The sequence below is a fragment of the Bufo gargarizans genome, chromosome 2 (genome assembly GCF_014858855.1).
Source record: "Bufo gargarizans isolate SCDJY-AF-19 chromosome 2, ASM1485885v1, whole genome shotgun sequence".
Lineage (NCBI taxonomy): Eukaryota > Metazoa > Chordata > Amphibia > Anura > Bufonidae > Bufo > Bufo gargarizans.
The window spans coordinates 700,739,712-700,761,399 of NC_058081.1; the positions used below are offsets into that span (position 1 = coordinate 700,739,712).

General features: G+C 45.2%; 1 protein-coding gene across 5 annotated transcripts in view; it reads left to right on the forward strand.

Moving 5' to 3' along the window:
- The window catches only part of LOC122929023 (tyrosine-protein kinase STYK1-like), a 75,207-nt gene that overhangs the window by 48,859 nt on the left and 4,660 nt on the right, over nucleotides 1-21,688 (forward strand). For 4 of the 5 annotated variants that reach the window (XM_044282428.1, XM_044282430.1, XM_044282429.1 and 1 more), the window contains 7 exons: nucleotides 1,013-1,108; nucleotides 1,314-1,454; nucleotides 17,051-17,263; nucleotides 17,352-17,533; nucleotides 20,715-20,798; nucleotides 21,205-21,422; nucleotides 21,497-21,537. In XM_044282428.1, coding sequence (XP_044138363.1) covers nucleotides 1,057-1,108; nucleotides 1,314-1,454; nucleotides 17,051-17,263; nucleotides 17,352-17,533; nucleotides 20,715-20,798; nucleotides 21,205-21,422; nucleotides 21,497-21,537 — 931 coding nt within the window. In that variant the 5' untranslated portion in view covers nucleotides 1,013-1,056. Of the gene's footprint in view, nucleotides 1-1,012; nucleotides 1,109-1,313; nucleotides 1,455-15,888; nucleotides 15,981-17,050; nucleotides 17,264-17,351; nucleotides 17,534-20,714; nucleotides 20,799-21,204; nucleotides 21,423-21,496; nucleotides 21,538-21,688 lie in introns of those variants that run through there. The other variant, XM_044282431.1, reaches the window with a different exon arrangement.

Genomic DNA, 21,688 nt, shown 5'->3' on the forward strand with positions numbered 1-21,688 from the left:
GTATACTGTCCCTGCATGTCCCTTCACTACCCCTACCTACAAGCGGAGAAACCGCCCCTAAAGTGGGCTACCCCACTTCTCGGTGGCTAAGCCCTCAATGCCCCTCTTAATAACCCTATTAATTGTGCCCTTGTCATGCCCTAAGGCTTATTAGAAAGTCGGATTTTGACTCATAGAGTGGCTTTCACGCGATGGCGCTAGCGCGGTGGTTCTCTTTCCTTAGGAAACACCTCTTTGCATATAGCTTTCCCCTGGAACATTGCCAATACGTTTCCATACTTTGAAGCACTTCCAGTAAGTTTCCATACACTGCTGGTATCTTTAAGGAGAGGCAGGACCCTACCTAATCTTCTAATCTGCAAATAAAACTCACTTAACTCTGCTTCCCCAAACTCTGAACCTGCAGCTTTGCTTCTCTCTGTGGATGCAGTCTGTTATCAGCCATTTCAGGCTACAGAGACACCAACTGCAGGAGAGGTGAATACAGTCCATTGTCCTCTGTTATCACATACCTGTGAGGGTTACTGGCACTTTGCACTGGCAGTAAATGTTAGAGCTCTATACTGCCCTCTGCTGTTCACTGTGTACACATACATGGTCACCCAGCTTTCCTAGAGTGATGATTAGTACATCTGATACTTTTCCAGCTCCCAGGTCTAAAAGTAATTTGCCATTCAGGAGTCTGGAAAAGCCGGGTACAATATTTTGGCGCTTTCTCAGGAGTGGAGAACTAGGACCCTGCTTAATAGACTAAATATCTAACCACTGTACAGAAGAGTTTGGTATTTACAACGGCAGTGTCTCTCGGTTGTGGGTGGAGCTGCTCCTCTGGGGTGGGGCATTGTGATACAAGTCACATGACTGCACAGTGATACAAGTCACATGACTGCAGACAGCATTCATAGTGGATCTAGAATTGGAAGGATGGGGTGTCTTATTATATTGTTATGTAATGTCTGTAAATTTACTATAAGGCATTTCCTGTAATAATCAGTGTCCTCCTCCCCTGCAGTGACTGACGAGCGGCCACGGAGCACAAAGACTCGAAGCTGATACATGGCGGAGCCCCAGCAGGTGACCATGAATGCATCCGAGGACTTCCACCGTAGTAAGTGCTCACATCGCATTTATTTATTTTAGAAAGCTTAGGCTCAGCCAATATGGCTGCCACCAGGGGCGGATTGGCCATAGACCTTACAGGGAAATTACAGGGAGAGGAGGGGTTATTGTTGGAAAATGCGTGCAAACCCCAGTATCTGCCCCCCGACGTCACCTGATAGTTGTGGTGACAACACTTGTGATCTGTTTCTCAGATGAGGACGGCTGGCAGAATTCGGTCATCATTATTCCGGCGCTGCTCTCAGGCTCCACCCTCATTGTGGTCGCCATTATCTTCTGGAAGTTGATTCGCAGTAAGAGAGACAAAAGAAAAGGATCGAAAGACGAAATGAAAGGTAGAAACATTCAATGTAATAATATCATATATACTTTACTGTGCACGTTAGAGGGATATACTACATGCTCAAGAGTAGATATACTACATTATACGATACTATGTACTGTAGAGTGGATACTGTGTGCTATATAATGGGTATATACTGTACTGTGTGCTATATAGTGGTATATACTGTACTGTGTGCTATATAATGGGTATATACTGTTCTGTGCACTATATAGTGGGTATATGCTGTACTGTGTGCTATATAGTGGCTATATACTGTACTGTGTGCTATATAGTGGGTATATACTGTACTGTGTGCTATATAGTGGCTATATACTGTACTGTGTGCTATATAGTGGCTATATACTTTACTGTGTACTATATAGTGGCTATATACTTTACTGTGTACTATATAGTGGTATATACTGTACTGTGTGCTATATAGTGGCTATAAACTGTACTGTGTGCTATATAGTGGGTATATACTGTATTGTGTGCTATGTAGTGGTATATACTGTACTGTGTGCTATATAGTGGCTATATACTGTACTGTGTACTATATAGTGGCTATATACTGTACTGTGTACTATATAGTGGCTATATACTGTATTGTGTGCTATGTAGTGGTATATACTGTACTGTGTGCTATATAGTGGCTATATACTGTACTGTGTACTATATAGTGGCTATAAACTGTACTGTATGCTATATAGTGTGTATATACTGTACTGTGTGCTATATAGTGGCTATATACCGTACTGTGTTCTATATAGTGGCTATATACTGTACTGTGTGCTATATAGTGGCTATATACTGTACAGTGTTCTATATAGTGGCTATATACTGTACTGTGTACTATATAGTGGCTATATACTTTACTGTGTACTATATAGTGGTATATACTGTACTGTGTGCTATATAGTGGCTATATACTGTACTGTCTGCTATATAGTGGGTATATACTGTACTGTGTGCTATATAGTGGCTATATACTGTACTGTGTGCTATATAGTGGGAATATATTGTACTGTGTGCTATATAGTGGATATATACTGTACTGTGTGCTATATAGTGGCTATATACTGTACTGTGTGCTATATAGTGGCTATATACTGTACTGTGTACTATATAGTGGCTATATACTTTACTGTGTACTATATAGTGGCTATATACTGTACTGTGTGCTATATAGTGGCTATATACTGTACTGTGTGCTATATAGTGGCTATATACTGTACTGTGTGCTATATAGTGGCTATATACTGTACTGTGTGCTATATAGTGGGTATATACTGTATTGTGTGCTATATAGTGGCTATATACTGTACTGTGGTCTATATAGTGGCTATAAACTGTACTGTGTGCTATATAGTGGCTATATACTGTACTGTGTACTATATAGTGGCTATATACTGTACTGTGTGCTATATAGTGGATATAAACTGTACTGTATGCTATATAGTGGTATATACTGTACTGTGTGCTATATAGTGATATATACTGTGCTGTGTGCTATATAGTGGCTATAAACTGTACTGTGTCCTATATAGTGGCTATATACTGTACTGTGTACTATATAGTGGTATATACTGTACTGTGTACTATATAGTGGGTATATACTGTACTGTGTGCTGTAGAGAGGATACTGTGTGCTATATAGTGGCTATATACTGTACTGTGTGCTATATAGTGGCTATATACTGTTCTGTGCACTATATAGTGGTATATACTGTACTGTGTGCTATATAGTGGCTATATACTGTACTGTATGCTATATAGTGGGTATATACTGTACTGTGTGCTATATAGTGGCTATATGCTGTACTGTGTACTATATAGTGGCTATATACTCTACTGTGTGCTATATAGTGGTATATACTGTACTGTGTGCTATATAGTGGGTATATACTGTACTGTGTGCTATATAGTGGCTATATACTGTACTGTGTGCTATATAGTGGCTATATACTGTACTGTGTGCTATATAGTGGGTATATACTGTACTGTGTGCTGTAGAGAGGATACTGTGTGCTATATAGTGGCTATATACTGTACTGTGTACTATATAGTGGTATATACTGTACTGTGTGCTATATAGTGTGTATATACTGTACTTTGTTCTATATAGTGGCTATATACTGTACTGTGTGCTATATAGTGGCTATATACTGTACTGTGTGCTATATAGTGGCTATATACTGTTCTGTGCACCTTATAGTGGTATATACTGTACTGTGTGCTATATAGTGGCTATATACTGTACTGTGTGCTATGTAGTGGTATATACTGTACTGTGTGCTATATAGTGGCTATAAACTGTACTGTATGCTATATAGTGGGTATATACTGTACTGTGTGCTATATAGTGTGTATATACTGTACTTTGTTCTATATAGTGGCTATATACTGTACTGTGTGCTATATAGTGGCTATATACTGTACTGTGTAAAATATAGTGGCTATATACTTTACTGTGTACTATATAGTGGTATATACTGTACTGTGTGCTATATAGTGGCTATAAACTGTACTGTGTGCTATAAAGTGGGTATATACTGTATTGTGTGCTATATAGTGGCTATATACTGTACTGTGTACTATATAGTGGCTATATACTGTACTGTGTGCTATATAGTGGCTATATACTGTACTGTGTGCTATATAGTGGCTATATACTGTACTGTGTGGTATATACTGTACTGTGTACTATATAGTGGTTATAAACTGTACTGTGTGCTATATAGTGGCTATATACTGTACTGTGTGCTATATAGTGGCTATAAACTGTACTGTGTGCTATATAGTGGCTATATACTGTACTGTGTACTATATAGTGGCTATATACTGTACTGTGTGCTATATAGTGGATATAAACTGTACTGTATGCTATATAGTGGGTATATACTGTACTGTGTGCTATATAGTGGCTATATACTGTACTGTGTGCTATATAGTGGCTATATACTGTACTGTGTGCTATATAGTGGCTATATACTGTACTGTGTGCTATATAGTGGCTATATACTGTACTGTGTGCTATATAGTGGTATATACTGTACTGTGTGCTATATAGTGGTATATACTGTACTGTGTGCTATATAGTGGCTATATACTGTACTGTGTGCTATATAGTGGCTATATACTGTACTGTGTGCTATATAGTGGCTATATACTGTACTGTGTGCTATATAGTGGCTATATACTGTACTGTGTGCTATATAGTGGTTATAAACTGTACTGTGTGCTATATAGTGGGTATATACTGTACTGTGTGCTATATAGTGGCTATAAACTGTACTGTGTGCTATATAGTGGCTATATACTGTACTGTGTGCTATATAGTGGATATAAACTGTACTGTATGCTATATAGTGGGTATATACTGTACTGTGTGCTATATAGTGGCTATATACTGTACTGTGTGCTATATAGTGTGTATATACTGTACTGTGTGCTATATAGTGGCTATAAACTGTACTGTGTCCTATATAGTGGCTATATACTGTACTGTGTACTATATAGTGGTATATACTGTACTGTGTACTATATAGTGGGTATATACTGTACTGTGTGCTGTAGAGAGGATACTGTGTGCTATATAGTGAAAATTATTACCTAGAATTTTGCTTTCCATGAGTCCGAAGGCAGCACATGAAGGGTTAACAGAGTCCTATTCTCGCCCCAGGACCGCCCACCTAGATAAAAACAAGATAATTGATTAATTTGCAATCCTATAGGTCCCTATAAAGCACTCCCTCTGGCAAACCTCCAATGTGTATAAAAAATAGATTCAGGCAAAATGCAAAACAAAAGGATTTATTAGGGAGGGTATGTATGTGCTGCCTTCGGACTCATGGAAAGCAAAATTCCAGGTAATAATTTTCACTTTCCCCTGTCGTCCTCGGCAGCACATGAAGGGATATGCATAGATACTGAAGGGAGGGAACTACTGAACTGCTGCACTTAACACCGCGGTGCCAAAGGCTGAGCTCTTATTTTCTATGTCCAGCCGGTAGTGCTTCATGAAGGTAGATGGCGTAGACCACGATGCTGCTCTACAGATCTCTTCTAGGGAGACATGTGCTTGTTCAGCCCAAGATGTTGCTGTGGCCCTAGTTGAGTGGGCTCTAATCGGAGAAGGAGGAGAGATGCCCTCAATGGTATATGCCTCCAAGATGATAGACTTGATCCATCTTGCCAGGGAACTCTTAGATGCCTTGTGACCTTTATTAGGACCGGAGTATAGCAAAAACAGATTTTCATCTAGTCTAAAATCCTCTGTCCTTCGAAGGTAGATTTCAACCGCCCTCTTGACATCCAAGGTGTGCCAGCGAGTTTGTTCTTCATTTGAGGGGTCTGGGAAAAAAACTGGTAGAAACGCTTCTTGGTTGACGTTAGCAGAAGAAGGAACTTTTGGCACAAAGGAAGGTAGAGTGCGCAGCAGAACTCCATTCGGCAGGATTCTTAAATACGGCGTCTTAACCGATAGTGCTTGTAATTCTCCGAGTCTCTTAGCCGAAGTGATGGCAATAAGAAAGAGAACTTTGCCGGAGAGCCAATTAAGTTCTGCGTCTACTAAGGGCTCAAAGGGGGGTTCAGTCAATTTTCTGAGGACTAATGACAGATCCCAAACAGGCATAGGGTGTCTCACCACCGGTCTAAGCTTCTTAATGGCCTTGAACAAACGATTAATTAAGGGATGATGTCCGAATCTGCTCTCTGTCATGGCATTAATGGCTGTCATGTGCACTTTCAAAGTGTTCGGAGTAAGACCCTTCTGGAATCCATCTTGCAGGAACTGGAGGATAACAGGGACTGTAATATCTGAACATTCATTCTCTGAGATCCAGGATAAGAATTTCTTCCATATCCTTTCATACTTGATATTTGTAGAAGTTTTCCGGGAGGAGAGCAGAGTATTAATGACAGGGACGGACAGCCCTTTTCCTTCTAGTCTGGACCTCTCAGTCTCCAAGCTGTGAGATGAAGTTTGTTCAGATGTTGATGAAACAGGCCGTTCTGAACTAGTAAGTCGGGATAAGATGGAAGCTTCCAGTAGACTCCTCTGGATAACTGGAGTAGAAGTGGGAACCATGGCCTGCGAGGCCAAAAAGGAGCAATCAATATCGCTTGAGGTTTCTCTAGTAGGATCTTCTGCAGGACTCTTAAGATGAGGGGCACCGGAGGAAAGATGTAAACATACTGGTCCTTCCAGGTTATAGAAAAAGCGTCTACTGCTGTTGGATTCTGGAATCTGTTCAGAGAACAGAACTTGGGAAGTTTGCTGTTTCCCTTGGAGGCCATCCGATCTATAGACGGAGTACCCCATCTGGCTGTAATCTGCAGGAAGTATTTCTGATTCAGCTCCCACTCGGTTTGTCTGATCTTCCTCCGACTCAGAAGATCCGCCTGAGTATTCAACGAGCCTTTGATGTGTACCGCCCTTAGATTCTGTAAGTGCCTCTCTGCCCATGCAAAGATCTTCCTGCATAATGCAAGGAGTAGAAGGATCCGGGTGCCTCCCTGCTTGTTTATGTAAAAAACTGCAGGAAGATTGTCCGTCTGAATTTGGACTGATTGGTTCTCCAACCTTGACCGAAAGTGCTGTAATGCCAGCTTGATTGCCTTCAACTCTCTGAAGTTCGAGGACAGCTGTCGTTCTGTGCAGGACCAAGAACCTTGAACCCAACTGTTTCCGAGGTGGGCTCCCCAGCCCAGGGAGGAGGCATCCGTCGTAACCGTCACCGTAGGTGTTAGCTGGAAGGATCTGCCCCTGGATAAATTCCTTTCTCTTAACCACCATTTCAGCTCCGTGATTGTGGAAGGTCTTAACCTGACACGAGCCGAAAGATTGTGGTTGTACTTCCAGACCTGAAGCAAGTCCTGCTGTAATTCCCGTATGTGGGCCTGCGCCCATGGAACTGCATCTATTACCGATGTCATATGACCCAGGGTTTTCATCACCCTGTGGACTGTAGGTCTGTGGCCCGCAATTAAGATCTTTATTGCTGACGTGACAGAGCTTATCCTGGCGGTCGGGAGATACAGGGTCATGGTGCAAGTGTCTATTCTGAAGCCTAGAAACGTTTTGGATGTTGCTGGCTGGATGTCGGATTTGTCCCAATTGATCAAGAAGCCCAGAGACTGAAGCAACTTGATGACTTTCAGGAGATGAGAATTCAGCAAGCCCCTGGTGGGTGCCACTATAAGCCAGTCGTCCAGGTACGGAAACACCTGCAAGGCTTGTAGGCGTAAACTTGCGACAGCAATTACGGCTAATTTCGTAAAAATTCTGGGTGCTGATGAGAGGCCGAAGGGCAGGGCTTTGAACTGGAGGTGTTTTACCCTTCCTCCAATGGCGATTGCGATCCTCAGAAAGCGTCTGGATGCGTTTTCTATTGGGACATGCAGGTAAGCATCTCTCAAGTCGATGGATGCTAAGAAGTGACCTTCTTGAAGCAGAGACGTGATAGACCTTATATTTTCCATCTTGAAATGCACTTTTGTGATAAATTGATTCACGTAGCGGAGGTCTATGATTAGGCGCCACTTTCCCTCTGGCTTGGGGACTGGAAACACTCTGGAATACACTCCTGTTCCTTCTTGATGTTTTGGTACAGGTTCCAGAGCACCCTTTTGAATAAATTCTCTCACAAGGTCTATGACCCGAGGGTCTTCTCCTTGACTTAAGAGAAAACGGTCTCTTGGACGGCGGATAAACTCCAGCGAGTAGCCTTCTCTTACGATCCTCAAGGCCCAGCTGTCTGAGGAAATTCCCTGCCACGCTGCGTAGAATCGCGTAAGCCGACCTCCTACCCTTTCGCTTCTGGCGTCAGAAGTCCTCTTTGGTGGGTTTATCCTCTGGCTTCTTCCTACCCTTGTCCGATGTTTTGGCAAAATACCTTCGGTCAGATCCTCTCCTGTCCGAACGTCCGCGAAAATCGGATCTTTGAAAACGCTGTCTTCTAAAGGGCCGAAAGCTTCTGGGTTGAAATCTGCGCCTGGAAAGAGGAAAATCCAGTGCTTTATCTTCCTTATTGGTTTCCAATAGAGTGTCTAACTGCGAGCCGAACAGACGCCCCGGTTCAAATGGAAGAGAACAAAGGTTGTTCTTGGAGGGGACATCACCCGACCACTATTTCAACCAGATTGCCCTCCTGATAGAGTTGGAGAGAGCCATATTTTTGGCTAAGCCTTTCAGGGTATCCACGGGAAAGTCACATAGGAACTCCGCCGCGATCTTCAAAGAAGGAAGTTGCCGAAGCAGATCTTCTCTATCAACGCCATCCTCGATATCCCTTCCTAGTTGACTCAACCACACTCTCAGGGCCCGGGCTACAGGCACTGCGGCCATAGACGCCTTCTTCAGGGAGGCTATATAAGAATGAAGCCGCTTTAGGAGATTATCCGCCTTCTTATCCATGGGATCCTTTAATAACGTAGAGTCGTCAGACGGAAAAAAGGACCTCTTCGCTAGTCTGGCCACTGCAGGATCGACCTTGGAAGGTGCCCCCCATTTCTCACATTCAGCAGGGTCTATTCTGTACATAGCCCTAGCTCTTCTTCCTGAATCTATCTTTCTTAACGGATGTTTCCATTCCTTCTGGATGATGGATTCAAGCACCGGATGACTGGGAAAGACACGTGCTTTCTTTTTAGGAAAGTAAACAGGCTCCCCTCATCTTGGTCGGTATGCGTCTCCGTCTTGGATTCAATTATATGCTTCACATCCTTGATGAGACGGTTAATATCCTCTTTTCTGAACAAAAAATTTTCTTCTGTGGCTGGTTCAAGATCTGAGCTAGAACCAGAGGACACCTCCCCTTCTGAGCGAGAAGACTTCTCGGCCGACGTAGAAGGGCTAGGATCAGCCCTTTTCCTCTTATGCGTCTTCTGTCTCTTAGATTGAGACAGAAAGGATTCGAGTAAGGAGATCAATTTTTTTGTATTATCTTCAGAGATAACCTCTGGCTGAGTACAGGCTGCGCAAATGTTAGACGTATACCCCTTAGGAAGTGGTTTAATACACGTAACACATAAGGGCTGCTTCTTCTTATGTCGCTTTGCACGTCTGGGTGAGGATTCCGGGGAATGGGAAAACACCTCTAATTCACAGCTTTCACAATAATCTTCCTGGTGGTCATCAGGGAGAGGCTGGTCGCAGGATAGGCACAGCCTGTGCCTGTGCTTCCTGGATCTTTTTCCTCCTTTACTGGAATGGCTGGACATCTGGAAAGAGGAACAGATTAAATATATATATATATATATATATATATATATATAGATCTAAGATACCACATAATAAAGCCAGAACAAGTGGCTATAATCAGTCAAGACCAGAGCCTGGATCAGGGGTACCTTAGAGAAAAAAGAGCTCGACTGCCAAGGCACAAGGGCAGTAAGAGCATGGACTATACCACCTTAAATAATTTGAATTTGCCGCCAGAAAGCCGGGGGACGGGCGCCCGCTGATGACGTCAGACGCAGCCGACGCTGCGTTCCACGATGCGTTCCACTGAGACCTGTAGGCGCCGCCATTGCCGCCCAGTGAGGAGAAGCGCTGGTATGGCATATTGCAGGCCCCGCTGCACATCCGGACCGGCACAGGAAGGAAAAGACTCCACAGAGCAGCGCCAAGGCACCCCCATGGCTGGCTGGACTCTGAGCCTAAGCCTGGGACACCCCCCAGGCATGAGGGCTCCCAAGTGAGGTGGGCTATGGAACCTGTCCAGAATAAGGACATGAAAAAAACACATTGGAGGTTTGCCAGAGGGAGTGCTTTATAGGGACCTATAGGATTGCTAATTAATCAATTATCTTGTTTTTATCTAGGTGGGCGGTCCTGGGGCGAGAATAGGACTCTGTTAACCCTTCATGTGCTGCCGAGGACGACAGGGGAAAGTGGCTATATAATGTACTGTGTGCTATATAGTGGCTATATACTGTTCTGTGCACTATATAGTGGTATATACTGTACTGTGTGCTATATAGTGGCTATATACTGTACTGTATTCTATATAGTGGGTATATACTGTACTGTGTGCTATATAGTGGCTATATACTGTACTGTGTACTATATAGTGGCTATATACTGTACTGTGTGCTATATAGTGGTATATACTGTACTGTGTGCTATATAGTGGGTATATACTGTACTGTGTGCTATATAGTGGCTATATACTGTACTGTGTGCTATATAGTGGCTATATACTGTACTGTGTGCTATATAGTGGCTATATACTGTACTGTGTGCTATATAGTGGCTATATACTGTACTGTGTGCTATATAGGAAAAATTCTTACCTGGGATTTTACTTTCCTTGAGTCCGTAGGCAGCACAGAATGGGTTAACTTCGTTCTCATCCGATCCCCGGACCGCCCACCTAGATAAAAGGTACAGATTAAAATAATTAACTCATTATCAGTGACCAATAAAAGGCTACCTCCTCAGAACCTCCTTGTGTTAATACAAATAGACTCAGACCAAGAATTATGCCAAGAAAATTTTTATTAGGGAGGGTATACTTGTGCTGCCTACGGACTCAAGGAAAGTAAAATCCCAGGTAAGAATTTTTACTTTCCCATCTCGTCCTACGGCAGCACAGAATGGGATTTTCATAGATCACAAGGGGGGGGGTCTCTTCATTGAGAGCTGCAGACAGAACCCCGGTACCAAAGGCTGAGCTCCTAGCGTTAATATCCAAACGATAATGCTTGACGAAGGTCAAGGATGAGGACCAGGATACTGCATTGCAGATTTCCTCCATCGAGACTTGCGCGACCTCTGCCCAAGAAGTAGCCGTGGCCCTGGTGGAATGCGCTCTCACTGGAAACGGAGGAGGTATCTCTTCCAGAGAATAGGCTTTCAATATTGTGGTCTTGATCCATCTTGCCAACGTATCCTTAGAAGGAGAAGAACCCTTTCTTGGCCCAGAGAAGAGGACAAAAAGGTTTTCCACTGTTCTGAAATCCCTTGTCCTTTGTAAATAGATAAGCAGGGCTCTTCTAACATCCAACGTATGCAAGAGTTTCTGGTTCTCATCCAGAGGCTCATGAAAGAACACTGGGAGGAATGATTCTCTATTCTTGTTCGCTGCTGAAGGGATTTTAGGCAAAAAAGCTGGCATAGTACAGAGTAGAACCCCATCTGGCAGAAAACGTAGGTACGGAAACTTTGAAGATAAAGCCTGGAGTTCGCCCAGTCTTTTGGCAGACGTAATTGCTGTCAGGAACAGAGTCTTGCAGGAGAGCCATTTGTAGTCCACTTCCTGTAAAGGCTCAAACGGGGGAGCTGCAAGCCTTCTTAGTACCAGAGAAAGATCCCAGACCGGAACCGGGTCTCTATGAACAGGTTTGAGCCTTAAAAAAACGGAATATCAAGGGATGATGAAGGAATTCATTCTCCGTTACCGAGTTTATTGCCGTCATATGGGATCTTAACGTATTCGGCTTGAGCCCTTTCTGGAACCCGTCTTGAAGGAACTGCAAGATGGAAGAAATATTGATGGTCTCATGGCCGTTCTGCGACATCCAGGATAGAAATTTGCGCCAAACTTTAGCGTACTTCCTGTTGGTAGAGTCCTTCCTAGATGCCAGCAGGGTGTCAATCACCGATTGTGACAAGCCCCTTCTCTCCAGTCTGCTTCTTTCAGCCTCCAGGCCGTAAGGTGTAGATGCTGCAGACTTTGATGATACAGGTTGTCCTGTAGCAGGAGATCCGGCCGCAGGGGAAGTCTCCAGAAGTTCCCCCTGGACAGGTGAAGTAGAAGGGGAAACCACGACCTTCTTGGCCAGAAAGGTGCGATCACAATGGCCTGAGGCTTCTCCTCTGCTATCTTCCGAAGAACCCTCGGGATGAGAGGTATCGGGGGAAATATATAGATGAACAGGCGTTCCCAGCTCATGGAGAAGGCATCCACCACTGTTGGATTGTCGAAGCTGTTCAGTGAACAAAACTGGCTCAATTTCCTGTTCTCCGCTGTTGCCATTAGATCCCAAGCAGGAGAGCCCCACTTCTCCGTAATCTGGTGAAAAACGGACTGATTGAGCTCCCATTCGGCTTGGTTCACCATTTTCCTGCTCAGACGATCCGCTTGCATATTGCAGCAGCCCCTGATATGCGCTGCTCTTAGTTCCAGCAGGTGTGATTCCGCCCAGCTGAAGATAGTCTTGCACAGCTCCAGAAGAAGTCCGCTCCTCGTACCTCCCTGTTTGTTCAGGTAGAATACGGTAGTCAAGTTGTCCGAACGGATCAGAACTGATTTCTCCAGAATATCGGCCTTGAAGTGGCGAAGAGCCAAAAGAACTGCCTTCAGCTCTTTGTAGTTTGACGACTTCCCCCTGTCCTCGTGCGACCAGAGGCCCTGTGTCCACTTGTCCAGAAGATGGGCTCCCCATCCCTGACCGGAGGCATCCGTAGTAATGATGACTGGAGACAGGAACCGGAAGTTCTTTCCTCTGACTAAGTTCTCCGTGCGTAACCACCATCTGAGGGACCGAATTGTCGCTGGTTCCAGCCTTATCCTGGCGTCTAAACTGAGTCTGGAGAGTCGCCAAGCCTGTAGCATATTCAACTGGAGATCCCTGCTGTGGATATTCGCCCAAGGGACAGCCTCTGAAACTGATGTCATATGACCCAGAGTCTTCATAACCCTTCGTACTGAAGGGGAGTGGAGGGACATCAGGGTTCTCATCTCCTTCTTCAATGCTTCCACCTTTGGCATAGGAAGATAGAGCTTCATGGCGACAGTATCTACTAGAAACCCCAGGAAGATTTTGGATGTTGCTGGGACCGTATCCGATTTCTCCCAATTTATCAGGAAACCTACAGATTGTAGGAGGCCCACTGTCTGCTCCAGATGTTGATGCAGAAGCTTCTCCGTACCGGCCACCAGCAACCAGTCGTCTAAGTATGGGAAGATCTGAATCCCCCTGAGGCGAAGTTCTACTGCAATGAGTACAGCTATCTTCGTGAATATCCTCGGGGCTGAACATAACCCGAAAGGAAGAGCTCTGAACTGGTACCGCAGAATGGTTCCACTTCTCTTGATGGCCACTCTCAGGAATCTTCTTGACTGTGGGTTTATCGGAATATGCAAGTAGGCGTCTTTGAGATCTAAAGAAGCCATGAATAGGTTCTCTCTGAGGACAGCAGTAATGGACCTTATAGTCTCCATCTTGAAATGGATCTTTTTTAGATGACGGTTTAAGTAGCGCAGGTCTATAATTAGTCGACTCTTCCCATTTCCTTTGGGAACGCAAAAAATTCTGGAGTAGATCCCAGAGTCCTTTGAATCGTCTGGAACTGGCTCCAAGGCTCCTTTTTCTATGAACTCCCTTAATAAAAGGAAGATCTGAGGGTCTCTCGGTTTGTTTATAGTGAACCTGTCCCTTGGTGCGTGATGGAACTCCAGACTGTAGCCATTTCGAATGATGTCCAGCGCCCAGCTGTCTGATGTAATTCGGAGCCAGCTCTGGTAGAAACGGGATAAACGACCTCCTACTCCTACAATTCTGGCGTCAGAATTCCTGTTTCTGAGGCCTATTCTCCTCCGTCTTCTTCTTAGTTTTCTCCGAGGAACCCCAAGTTCTACGGTCAGGTCTTCCTCGGTTTGAGCGACCTCTAAATCCTGATCTTCTGGGATCCTGTCTGTAGGAACGAAAACTCCTGGGTTTCTCCTTCCGTTTGGTGTGAGGAAAATTCAATACTTTATCCTCCATATTTGCTTCTAATAGTTTATTCAGGTGAGACCCGAACAATTCTCCTGGCTCAAAAGGGAGGGAACATAAATTGTTCTTCGAAGATGGGTCCCCAGACCAGAGTTTCAACCAGAGCGATCTTCGTATGGAGTTGGTGAGAGCCATATTCTTCGCCGTAAACCTTATCGTATCCACTGGGAAATCACAGAGGAACTCTGCTGCCAGTTTCAGGTTAGGTATCTGTTTCAGGAGTTCCTCTCTGGAGACACCGTCTTCAATGTCCCTACCAAGATGGCTTAACCATACTCTGAGGGCCCGAGCCACTGGGACTGATGCCATGGCAGCTTTATTAAGGGATGCAAGGTAGGTGTGCGACCTCTTGAGGAGGCCGTCCGCCTTCCTCTCCATGGGGTCTTTTAACAAGGCCGAGTCGTCAGATGGAAAAAAGGATTTCTTGGCTAACCTCGCCACCGCCGGGTCTACCCTAGCAGGGCCTTCCCAGCTTGAGGATTCTGCCGGATCCGTCTTATACACTGCTCTGAATCTGGAGCCTAGGTTCAGCCTTGCCACCGGATGTTCCCACTCCTTACGCATCACCGCATCCAGAACAGGGTGACCTGGAAACACAGACGCCTTCTTCTTCGGGAAGTAGAAGAGATTATCTTCATCATGGCTACTGGCCTTTTCTTTACTGGTCTCCATGATACCTTTCACTTCTTTGATTAGATGATTCGTATCAGACTTGTTGAAAAGAAAGTTATCTTCTAAAACAGGAGCCTCAGAACTAGAGGAGATCTCGCCTTCTGATCTTGAATCCACTGAGGAAGAAGACGGAGACTGACGTCTCCTCTTTTTTGACGACTTCTTAGACTTAGTTTGTTTAAGGAAGGCCTTAAATAGGGACATCATTTCGGCAGTGTCGTCATCCGACGCTTCACCTGGATGGGAGCATTGCTCACAGATGTTAGAGGTATGATCCCCCAGAAGTGGCTGTAAACAAGAGATGCAGCGTGCAGATTCAGTTCTCTGTTTCTTCTTTACAGGTACAGGTTCCTGTGTGTCCTGGAAACACCTGAGGCAGAGATCCTGCAGGAAGTCATCAGGGAGAGGCTGTTCACAACCCTGACACAATCTGTGTCTGCTCTTGCGAGCCCTCTTGCTGGATGTGGAGGACATCTAGGAAGACAAAAGAAGGAGGCATAAGTCACTCAAGCAGAGTACAAGGCAGCCAGGGGGTTAAGTGCCTGGCAATAGGACAGGCAATACCTTAAAACCGCTAGAGCTCAGCTGCCTAAGGACCAGGGCAACTGAGCTCTGCAAAAACCCGCTTTTTATACCTCAGAAATTTGAATTTGGCGCCCAAGGAGCAGGGGCGCGTACCTATGACGTCAGACGCATCGCGTCTGCGTTCCACGATGCGTTCCAGGAGGAAACCGGAAGTCACTCTCCTCTGCTACAGCGGTACAGCGATCCACAACCAACGCAATGGCCGGACGCTGGAGAACGCAGGGGGAGGTAAGCGGGACGAGAGTGAAGCCAGGAAACATACATGGCTGCAGGAACACTCTCTGGCCTTGACCTGGGAGAACCAGGTACAAACGGCCATCTCCAAAGAGGATCATAGGTGGGCTTCATCCTTCCGATGAGGACAATAAAAAAACACAAGGAGGTTCTGAGGAGGTAGCCTTTTATTGGTCACTGATAATGAGTTAATTATTTTAATCTGTACCTTTTATCTAGGTGGGCGGTCCGGGGATCGGATGAGAACGAAGTTAACCCATTCTGTGCTGCCGTAGGACAAGATGGGAAAGTGGCTATTTACTGTACTGTATGCTATATAGTGGGTATATACTGTACTGTGTGCTATATAGTAGCTATATACTGTACTGTGTGCTATATAGTGGCTATATACTGCACTGTGTACTATATAGTGGCTATATACTGTACTGTGTGCTATATAGTAGCTATATACTGTACTGTGTGCTATATAGTGGCTATATACTGTACTGTGTACTATATAGTGGCTATATACTGTATTGTGTGCTATATAGTGGCTATATACTGTATGGTGTGCTATATAGTGGCTATATACTGTACTGTGTTCTGTAGAGTGCATACTGTGTGCTATATAGTGGTATATACTGTACTGTGTGCTATATAGTGGCTATATACTGTACTGTGTGCTATATAGTGGCTATATACTGTTCGGTGCACTATATAGTGGTATATACTGTACTGTGTGCTATATAGTGGCTATATACTGTACTGTCTGCTATATAGTGGCTATATACTGTACTGTGTGCTATATAGTGGCTATATACTGTACTGTGTGCTATATAGTGTATATACTGTACTGTGTGCTATATAGTGTATATACTGTACTGTGTGCTATATAGTGTGTATATACTGTACTGTGTGCTATATAGTGGCTATATACTGTACTGTGTGCTATATAGTGGCTATATACTGTACTGTGTGCTATATAGTGGGTATATACTGTACTGTGTGCTATATAGTGGGTATATACTGTACTGTGTGCTATATAGTGGCTATATACTGTACTGTGTGCTATATAGTGGCTATATACTGTACTGTGTGCTATATAGTGGGTATATACTGTACTGTGTGCTATATAGTGGGTATATACTGTACTGTGTGCTATATAGTGGCTATATACTGTACTGTGTGCTATATAGTGGGTATATATTGTACTGTGTATATATAGTGGGTATATACTGTACTGTGTGCTATATAGTGGCTATATACTGTACTGTGTGCTATATAGTGGCTATATACTGTACTGTGTGCTATATAGTGGCTATATACTGTACTGTGTGCTATATAGTGGCTATATACTGTACATGGTGCTCTAGATCAGATCTAAGTATTTTCTGATTTTCTCCTGTCTAGATTTGGATTGGGCAGTGAACGCCGCGGGGATCTATGAGAACACCCTGGATGCTCTAGATACCGTCCTGAAGAAGAAGCAGCTGCCCGGTGACTGGACAGTGGAGCAGACGGAGCTTGTGTGTAATGGCCACTTTGGTCCCATTAGTTGGGCAGTCCTGTGCTGCTCGGGGGAGACAGAGGACAGACAACATGTCGTCCTGAAGGAGCTGTCTGGTAAGTGGAGCGTATCTGGGGTAATGAGGCAAAATAACGAGGGGAGCACAGACTGACGTGTACTCCACTTCTCTTCTGTCGTCTTCAGAGCTTTGCAGCCCTGGAGAAGTGCAGGATTTCATCGACCTCATGAAGTTTTACGTGCAGGTCTGTAACCACGCCAGTCTGGTAACCATGTTGTGGTGTAAGACAGACAGGAGACCGCCATGTCTCATCATGAAGGCTATGTCCTACGGGAACCTGCTCGCCTTCCTCAGGAACTCACACGAGGTACTGTATATAACATGAGGCAAACCCCACATTCCATAGGGATTGGTGGTGGTGATAGTGATGGTACTGGAGGTGATTGTGATAATGATATGGGGTGGTGGTGGTGATGAGAATGATAGTGGTGGGAGTCATGATGATGATGGTGGTGGCGGTGGTTGTGATGGTGGCGATGAGAATGATGGTGGTGATGATAATGATGGTGCTGGCGGTGGTTGTGATGATATGGGGTGAAAGTGATAATGGTTGTGTTAGTGGTGGTGGTAATGATGGTTGGCGGGTGATGATGGTGATGAGGATGATAGTGGTGCTGCTGGTGGTGATGATAAAGGGGTGCTGTTTGTGGTTGTGATGATATGGTGTGATGGGACTGTTAATGATGATGGTGATGATGATGGTTGGGGGGCTAATGGTGGAGGTGATTATGGTGGTGGTGATGAAAATATTAAGTAACTGCAATTTGCTCCATTGCCTGATATACAGTGCCTTAAAAAAGTATTCATAATCCTTGAACTTTTCCACATTTTTTCACGTTACACTCACAAACTTAAATGTGTTTTATTGTGATTTAATGTGATAGACCAACACAAAGTGGCAAGTGTGTGTGAAGTGAAAAGAAAATGATACATTGTTTTCATTTTTTTTATAAATAGAAATCTGAAAAGTCTGGCATGCATTTGTATTCAGCCCCCTGTACTGTGATACCCCTAAATAGAATCCACTGTGACCAATTGCCCTCAGAAGTTGTGTCATTTATTCTCAGTATAACTACAGTTGTCCTGTGAAGGCTTCAGAGTTTTGTTAGAGAACATTAGTGATCAAACAGCATCATGAAATCCAAGGAACACACCAGACAGGTCAGGGATAAAGTTGTGGAGAAGTGCAAAGCATGGTTAGGTTATATAACAAAATATCCCAAGCTCTGAACATCTCACAGAGCACTGCTCAATCCATCATCTGAAAATGGAAGGAGTATGGCACAACTACAAACCTACCAGACATGGCCGTCCACCTAACCTGACAGCCCAGGCAAGGAGAGCACTAATTAGAGAATAGTGATGGCCTGTTCGCAGTGTTCGCCGACGAACACATGCGATCTGCCATCTTTATTCCCAAGTCTGACGATGCAGAGGTAAGTCCTTAGCTGTGCCGCTCTGAAACAAATGCGGTCACCGGGAGCAGGCAGTTCCAAGAACAGCCTGATGAAGGCTGCCTGTTCCCGGTGACCGCATGTGTTTCAGAGCGGCTCGTGGCGCAGGCACAGGTAAGGACTTACCTCTGCATCGCTGGACTTGGGAATAAAGATGGCAGATCGCATGTGTTCGTCGGCGAACACTGCGAACTGGCCATCACTGTTAGAGAAGCAGCCAAGAGGCCTATGGTCACTCTAATGGAGCTGCGGAGATCCACAGCTCAGGTGGGAGAATCTGTCCACAGGAAAACTACCGTGTTTCCTTGAAATTAAGCCTTACCCCGAAAAAAAGACCTAGCCCTATTTTGCAGGGTTTTGGGAGTAGGGCACAAATATAAGCCCTACTCCAAAAATAAGCCCTAGAGAAATTTAATATTTATGGAAGTGTGGATGATTCAGCAGCTCAGGAGCGCTCACTAATGGCTCCTGAGCTGCCAGGGCGGGCAGGCAGGACCTCCGCTCCGGAAATCTCCACTCTCCCAGCTGATTGGAGACAGGCAGGAGTTACAGCAGCGCAGGCTGCAAGCACTTAGCCTTCAGTGAAGCCGATAGCCCGCGCATACATCGCGGCTGGCGGCTTCACTAAATGCTAAATTATGCCGGCAGCCGCGCTTCCATCTACTGTACGGGTACATCGCTGGGCAGGCTAGACGGTTTCTCTACCCTGTACTGCCGCACGTTCTAACAATGAGGCAACAGGAGGATGTCCTTCTCCTCTCTGCTGCCTGGAGCTGGAGGTGCTGATTGGTGGTGAGCGCGTCCTGCTCTCTCCCCCGCCTCCACCAATCGGCACCCTGTCAACTCTCGCGCCGGATCTCCCTGGTTTTTCATTCAAGCATAATTGTGTGATTGTTGTTCATGGAGCCAAAATAAGCTCTACCCCGATAATAAGCCCTAACCCTTTTTTCAGAGAAAAAAATAATAAAATAAGACCCTGTCTTATTTTCAGAGAAACGCGGTATTAGTCGCGTTCTCCACAAATCTGGCCTGGTCCATGTAGGGGACACAGCAAACGTGTGGAAGAAGGTGCTCTGGTCAGATGAGACCAAAGTTTAACTGTTTGGCCTAAATGCAAAACTCTGTGTGTGGAGGAAAACTAACCCTGAACACAACATCCCCACCATGAAACATGGTGGTGGCAGCATTATGCTGTGGGGAGGCTTTTCTTCGGCAGGGACAGGGAAGCTGGTCAGAGTTGATGGGAAGATGGATGGAGCTAAATACAGGGCAATCCGGGAGGAAAACTTGGTAGAGGCTGGGGCGGAGGTTCACCTTCCAGCAGGGCAACGACCCTAAACATCCAGCCAGAGCTACAATGGGATGGTTTATATCAGGCATGCTCAACCTGCAGCCCTCCAGCTGTTGGAAAACTACAACTCCCATCATTCCCAGACAGCCTACAGAAGGGCATGGTGGGAGTTGTAGTTTTACAGCAGCTGGAGGGCCGCAGGTTGAGCATCCCTGGTTTAGATCAAAGCATATTCATGTGTTAGAATGGCCCAGTCACAGTCCAGACCTAAATCCCATTCAGAATCTGTGACAAGACTGGGAAATTGCTGTTCACAGACGCTCTCCATCCAATCTGTCTGCGCTTGAGATAGTTTGCAAAGAAGAATGGGCAAACATTTCAGCCTCTAGATGTGCAGCGTTGGTAGAGACAGACCGTAAAAGACTTGCAGCTGTAATTGCAGCAAAAGGTGGTCCTACAAAGTACTGACTCAGGGGGGCTGAAGACAAATGGACGCCTCACTTTCCAGAGTTTTATTTATGAGAAATTCTGAAAACCGTGTATCATTTTCTTTTCACTTGACACATACTTACTTCTTTGTGTTGGTCTATCACATAAAATACATTTAAGTTTGTGGGTGTAACGTAAAAAAATGTGGAAAAGTTGAAGGGTTAGGAGTAAGTTTTTAAGGCTCTGTAACAGCGGTCTATGATCAGGTGACATCTACCTCTTTCCCCCAGTAATGTGTCGTTATCCATATTTAGAGCGTACAAGCTATGGAAGCGGCCATCCCGAGGATCACTGAGAAGGACGTCTACTCAATGGCTTCACAAGTGGCCAGTGGGTTGGTAGGTGACCTATTGCAACAGAAGACTAACCCCAGGACATAGACATGGGAGTGGGTGAATGCTGGACCCCTGGGCAGACATAACCACATATTCTGAGATTCCCCACAATGCAGTGACAACCTTGGAGAGTTTCCATCAGTAACCACTGTGGATTGTGGGGTTGGCAAACCATTCACAGGAGATGGAGGAGTCTGGATGAGGGGCAGAGCGGTCTATAGAGGGGGCTGGAAGGTTGGGAGGACAAAGGGGTCTGGAGGGAGCAATATGCCTGGGAAGGGGGGGGCGGTTGGGTTTTTCAGGGGCTTATTCCACCCCCCCCCACCTCCCCACCCCTCTCACAGGGCACTCCGTATCATAGAGAATGTAGTGCAGTCCAAATCTCTAACATGTGGAACCTTCCCCTCAGGAATATCTGTCAGGGACTCACGATCTGGCCCATGGCTACGTGGCAGCATGCAACGTTCTCATCCACGAGGATCTGAGCGTCCAGCTCTGCGGTCTGGGTATGGCTGCTATACAGTATAGGACCGGCTCCATTCCTGCGAGAAGAGCTGCTCAGGTGCCCCTGAAATGGCAGTCACCAGAACGACTGAATGGAGGGGACATCACAGAGAAGAGCGACATGTGAGTGCCCGGTACTAGTGGTCGGTGGCAGCGGGTATAACGTCACTGTCTCACCGTCTCGTGTTTTCTCACAGGTGGTCATTTGGGATCTTGCTGTATGAGATGGTGACACTAGGTAAGTGGTCGGCAGATGTGACACCTGCTTAGCTCTTGTATAAAAGACATGTGTTGGCCCTCAACCTAGTAGAAACCTTAGAACAACAGCTGGATCGTGAGCGTTCCCCTTCTGTGCAGGTCAATAGAATCTATTGCTCTTAGTTATCAGC